Genomic DNA, 5683 nt, shown 5'->3' with positions numbered 1-5683 from the left:
CTTTTATTTATTTTTTTAGCGAAACATGAACGGATGCGAGTGTTTTGATGGGCTAGGTCAGAAACAAGAGCCTGGGCTGGGCTGGGCCTCGTCTGTATAATTCAGAAAATGCAAAAAATAAAAATTAGTTCGGTCCAACCGAGCGGACCGAGTCAAAACAGGACCGGACCGGACCTCTCTTCGGGCCTCTTTTTACAGACCGGACCGACTGTTTTCTTCTATCGGTCCTCCAATTTCGGTTTGGTTCGGGCCAGTTACGTCCAGGCTGATCTGCAACTGCAATAGAGGTTAAACGATTACGAAGACCAAGTTCAATTCCATCCTTAGGACGGAGGGAGACAATACTTACTGGTTGAAGTCTAATCCCTCTGACTTTTATACTAAATTAGCGACACTTATTTGAAAGAGATGGCATAAACTTTATACTAAATCAGCGGCATTTATTTTAAGACGGAGGGAATAGTATATAAGCAGGAGAAGGGCGAAGAGTACGGTGCGGACAAACGTGAGGACGAGGGGAAAAGAAAACCAGCCGGTCGTCAGTGATGGTTGGCGGGACGACTCTGGAGGACACTCCGACATGGATCGTCGCATCGGTGTGCTCCGTCATCGTCCTCATCTCCATCATCTTCGAGCGCTCCCTGCATTATCTCGGCAAGGTGATCATGTCAACAACCTTACAGCCAGATTCCTTCGATCTTGTCGCAAAATTTTGTTCCCCAGTGCCACTGATTCACGAGTGGGTGGAGTGCAGGCGCTGGTTCACCGGAGGGAGACGCTGTACGAGGCGTTGCTCAAGCTCAAAGAAGGTCAGCCGTCTCCCCGTCTATTGGCCTTCGTTCACTCATGTTGCTTGCTTGTTACTGACGCGTGGTTTTGCTTGCGTGCGCATGGCGGCAGAACTGATGCTGCTGGGGTTCATCTCGCTGATGCTCGTGGTGTCGCAAGACCTGATACAGAAGATCTGCATCGACGAGAGCCTCATGGGGCACTGGTTGCCCTGCGTCCCGGGCGCCAGCTCCACGACGGCGCATTACGGCGTCTCTGCCTCCTCCTCCGCCTCCGGCGTGAGCGTGGGCGCGAGGAGGCTGCTCAAGGGAGAGCGTGCAGCAGCAACGGGTTACTGCTCGAGCAAACAGGTTTGAAAATGTCATTGTACTTGCGTCGACATCATAGTGGCCGGTTTGGACATGTGTCAGAGTCGGCGCATCGTAGGTTTAAAAACTGCGTTAGACAAGTCGACTTTGTTCGGAAACAAGGTTTAGTCTGATCGAGGTCTTGATACCCTGCACTTTCTATTTTTATCGGCAGAACCAACGTGGTAATGGTAAAACTAGGAGACGCTGTCAGCGAAACTTTTATTTTATAAAAGCAGTATACTTGCTTAGTGTACTTACTGTAACGCATCGTTGCATCTGCCTACTTGCAGATTTTAGTAGTAGCTTTGTGCCCATCTTGTATACGTGTGTTTCAGGGAAAAGTGCCGTTGCTCTCGCTGCACGCCCTGGAACAGATACATATCTTCATCTTCGTCCTAGCTGTCACGCATGTCGCTCTCAGCGCCTTCACCGTGCTCCTGGGGCTTCTACAGGTAACTCCTAAACTACTGCTGGTCCGTGCTTAGCATTTCTGAACTTCCAACGTTGACCCGACAGTAAACCGTGCGCAGATGCGGAAATGGAAGCAGTGGGAGAAGAGTATCAAGTCCGACGGCGACTGTGGTAGGGCAATGGCGACGCTTAACTCTTGAATGAATGAAAGGATTACTTTAGCCGGAAGAAAATGATTACGGAAGATGGGCTAATTAGTCGAGGTGTGCTTGCTTGCTTACCAACAGCTGCAGGTCCTGAGATGATGATGAAGATGCAGCAGCGCAAGTTCATCCAGGACCGGTACAAGGGGTACGGCAAAGCCACCATGATCCTACTGTGGATGGTATGCAATCAGCAGCAAACTTGATTGAGTTTTCTATTACTATACTTGCTGTATCTGTGAAGTCTGAAGTCTGAACTTGGGGTAACCCACGGTAATATTCCCTTCCAGCGTTCTTTCTTCAAGCAGTTCTACGGATCGGTAACCAAGGACGATTACATCGCGATGAGGCTTGGTTTCCTGATGGTACGTGTGGATTCGGTCTTGTTGTTTCTGATTTCTGGTTGGTTTTGCACCACTACTACGTATTATATTTCTGGTTGACGTACAGGAGCACTTCAGGGGGAACCGAGACTACAATTTCTACGACTACATGATCAAGGCCCTCGAGAAGGATTACAAGAGAGTCGTTGGGATAAAGTAAGTTCCTTCTTCTTTTTCGAACCTCACCAATACTCCCTCCGTAAACTAATATAAAAGTGTTTAGATCACTATTAGTATTTATAGTACTCACTCCATAAACTAATATAAGAGCGTGCTAACTTGAGTTTGTTCATTGTAGATGGTACTATTGGATATTTGTAATGTTCTTCCTGCTAATTAACGTCACCGGTATGCTTCATTTCTCTTAGTACTTCGGTATACTTGTCCATGACTGTCTGCATGCGTAACAAAGTTGACAATGACGACTGAAAACTCGTGATGCAGGGTGGCACTCATACTTCTGGATCTCACTTGTCCCGTTGACTGTAAGTGCCCCCCATCTGATCTGATCTGATCCACGAGTCACGAGCCTAATTGCTTTACTGTTGTCATCATTCAAACGTGTGCTTTGGTGTGCATGCATGCATGCAGCTGCTGCTTGTAATCGGGACGAAGCTGGAGCACATCATAACCCGGATGGCGTACCAGGTGAACCTGAAGCGCGCGGCCGTGGAGGCCGGGGCCATCGCCGTCGACCCGTCGGACGACCTCTTCTGGTTCCGCAGTCCCCGGACGCTGCTCATCCTCATCCACTTCATCCTCTTCCAGAACGCCTACGAGTTCGCCTACTTGTTCTGGACGCTAGTAAGCGTGCACGTGCACACAGGAATAAACACATCGCATCGTCCCATCACATGTTGAAATTCTGAGCTCCTCTTGTGGGTGCAGGCCATGTTCGGCTTCAACTCCTGCATCATGGACAGGTTCGGATACAGCGTGTCAAGAATCACCATATGGTACGTAGCTGCTCTCCCCTCTTGGATCGATCGAAGCACACATGTTTGTCTGTCAGATGATAGATTTTTTTCGACAAAGGGTGAATTTTAAGATGATAGATGCATAGCTGACCGCTTGGTTTGATCCTCGTCAGCGTGGTCGTCCAGGTCATGTGCAGCTACAGCACGCTCCCCCTCTACGCCATCGTCTCTCATGTGAGTGCAGTAGTCAGGAGCCAGACATGATTCTCAACCTTGACTAACAGAGCCTTGACAAATCGATAAATCCATTGATGCAGATGGGGAGCTCGTTCAAGAGCGCCGTATTCGCGGACGACGTTGTAGAGCATCTCAGGGCCTGGGCCAGCGACGCTCGGGAGCGCGCACGAGGAACCGACGGCGCTGGCTGCCTGGGCGCGGGCGCGGCGGCGACAGGGTCGAGTAGGGAAGGGGTCCGATCGCAGGACAAGGCAGAGGAGCCAGCTCCTCAACTTTCATCATAATGTAGTTAGCATTTTTTATTTTTATTTCTTAAAACAGAGGCATAAGATTTACCTCATTCATTAATTAAAAAAAAGAGTTTGGAGTATTACAGACGGCACGGTTACAACAGATTATGTTCACTCTCTCAAAATGATTTCCCCAAAGTGTTTTGCACCCGCGATAGACTAAAGTGTGGATTCCTCAAAATGAAAAATTGAGCGGTTCCGACATGTGCCGGTAGATCTGAAGCCGCTCATTGCAATCTGAAGCTTAGTGCAGCACTGTGCAGTATAAAAAGCAAAGCATTTTGCTTCGGCAATATATAGCTATACAACCTGCAAACAGTGTATACGGGTCCCGCCAATGTCTGCTTTTGGTCAAATAACACAGGGTCTTACATGCATGTGTTGCCCATTCTCTCTCTTCTCTCTCTCAAACTAATGCATCCATTTATTTCACCTTTGCTAAGTTAAAGTCATTCATATCTCTTAAACCAAACTTTCAATTTAAAAAAATTATATGTTTGAACTCATGTCGCAAGAACTTTAAGACAAGACCGATTTTGCATAAATTTTAAATGAGTTTAAAATTCATGAAACACATTTCACATATGTCACCTGCTTGAAATCTTATGAACAAAATGATTTCAATCAGTTTCACAAGTTCAAATTTCAGTATTATTTTTTTTCATTTTCAGAACTTACATTTCACTTTTCACTTGCTTGCTTCAGATAAATCATATCTACTTCAATTGCACATTCTTGGAAGATCATATTTAATTATTTTAAAATAAACCATTTCACATTTGTAAACGGTCGCTTTCACAAGTTGACATTTCAGTTCATATTGTTTTTTCACTTTCAGCACCTACATTTCACTTTTCACTAGCTTGTTTCATAAAAATCACATATATTACAATTGCATTTTTTTTTAAATAACATGTTTTACACTCTTGAAATAAACTGTTACACATTTTGAAATAAACCGGTTTAACAAGTTGACTTTTCACTTCATATTGTTTTACTTGCAGAACCAACATTTCACTTTGCACTGGCTTGTTTCACAAAAAAAAACATATATTTCAATTGCACATGTTTGAAATAACATGTTTCACTCTGTTGAAATAAACTGGAACACATTTGGAAATAATCAGTTTCACAAGTTAACATTTGAGTTTCATATTATCTTTCACTTTCAGAACCTACATTTCACTTTCCACTGACTTGTTTAATAAAAACACATATATTTCTATTGCACATTTTTTAAATAAGATGATGTCTCACTTTTTTGAAATAAACTGTTACACATTTCAAAAATAAAATCAGTTTCACAAGTTGACATTTCAGTTCATATTGTTTTTCACTTTCAGAACCTACATTTCACTTTGCACTAGCTTCTTTCACAAAAGATACATCTATTTCAATTTCACATAATTGAAAAAGCATATTTCGCTCTTTTGAAGTAAACCGTTACACATTTCATAATTTTCAAATTCACAAGTTGAGATTTTAGTTTCACATTTTTTTCACTTCCAGTAGATGGATTTTACTTTTCACTGGCTTGTCACAAAAATCACATCTAATTCAATTGCACACTTTTGAAATTGCATATTTTACTCTTTTGAAATAAAATGTTACACACTTCCAAATAATTAGTTTCACAAGTTGATATTTGAGTTGCATATTTGGGTTAAATAGGTTTATGTGAAAAATGTTATTTTCACATATTTCTAGTGAAATAGGTTTGTTTCAGATTTTTCTAGTGAAATGGGTTTATTTCTCATATGAAATGTGAAACGTCAAAAATTAAATGTGTTTGAAATGTATCCAAAATTGGTCTAGTTTTAAAGATCTTGACGCCAGGAGTCCAAATATATAAAAAGTTTCAAAACGAGTCTATAGTTTGAAAGATATTATTGATTTAAATTGTCTAAGAGGAAATAAAGTTTATGGATATGTTCTGCAGGTAGAGTGAAAAGAGAGACCTGCATGCGTTTCCCTAACAAAAGTTATACTTTATGGTCCATTATGTTGTCACTGATTTGACTAAAAAGAAAGATACAAGAAATATACTAATGTTGTACATTTAGATGGGCCATACGGTCTCACGAATCTCAGAAAAAAATGAAT

At 42.6% G+C, this 5683-nt stretch overlaps 1 protein-coding gene across 1 annotated transcript; it reads left to right on the top strand.

Moving 5' to 3' along the window:
* Positions 1-511: 511 nt before the first annotated feature.
* LOC123185518 (MLO-like protein 1) lies at positions 512-3658 on the top strand. The gene is made up of 14 exons (XM_044597391.1): positions 512-659; positions 755-809; positions 901-1139; positions 1475-1591; positions 1670-1721; positions 1838-1935; positions 2044-2118; positions 2204-2292; positions 2435-2484; positions 2581-2621; positions 2728-2940; positions 3025-3092; positions 3227-3287; positions 3371-3658. Exons 1-14 carry the CDS (start codon positions 546-548, stop codon positions 3572-3574), a joined length of 1476 nt encoding a protein of 491 aa, XP_044453326.1. The 5' UTR covers positions 512-545; the 3' UTR covers positions 3575-3658.
* The last annotated feature ends 2025 nt before the right edge of the window (positions 3659-5683 follow it).

This window comes from Triticum aestivum, chromosome 2A, assembly GCF_018294505.1.
Source record: "Triticum aestivum cultivar Chinese Spring chromosome 2A, IWGSC CS RefSeq v2.1, whole genome shotgun sequence".
Classification (NCBI taxonomy): Eukaryota; Viridiplantae; Streptophyta; class Magnoliopsida; order Poales; family Poaceae; genus Triticum; species Triticum aestivum.
This window is presented reverse-complemented; position numbering and strand designations above follow the sequence as displayed.

Excerpts from the sequence above, each read along its gene's own strand:
- LOC123185518 (XM_044597391.1), top strand. The coding sequence starts at position 546 with ATGGTTGGCGGGACGACTCTGGAGGACACTCCGACATGGATCGTCGCA. Across the intron at positions 810-900 it reads GTTGCTCAAGCTCAAAGAAG|AACTGATGCTGCTGGGGTTC; the intron begins GTCAGCCGTCTC and ends GCATGGCGGCAG. Across the intron at positions 2,119-2,203 it reads TGAGGCTTGGTTTCCTGATG|GAGCACTTCAGGGGGAACCG; the intron begins GTACGTGTGGAT and ends GTTGACGTACAG.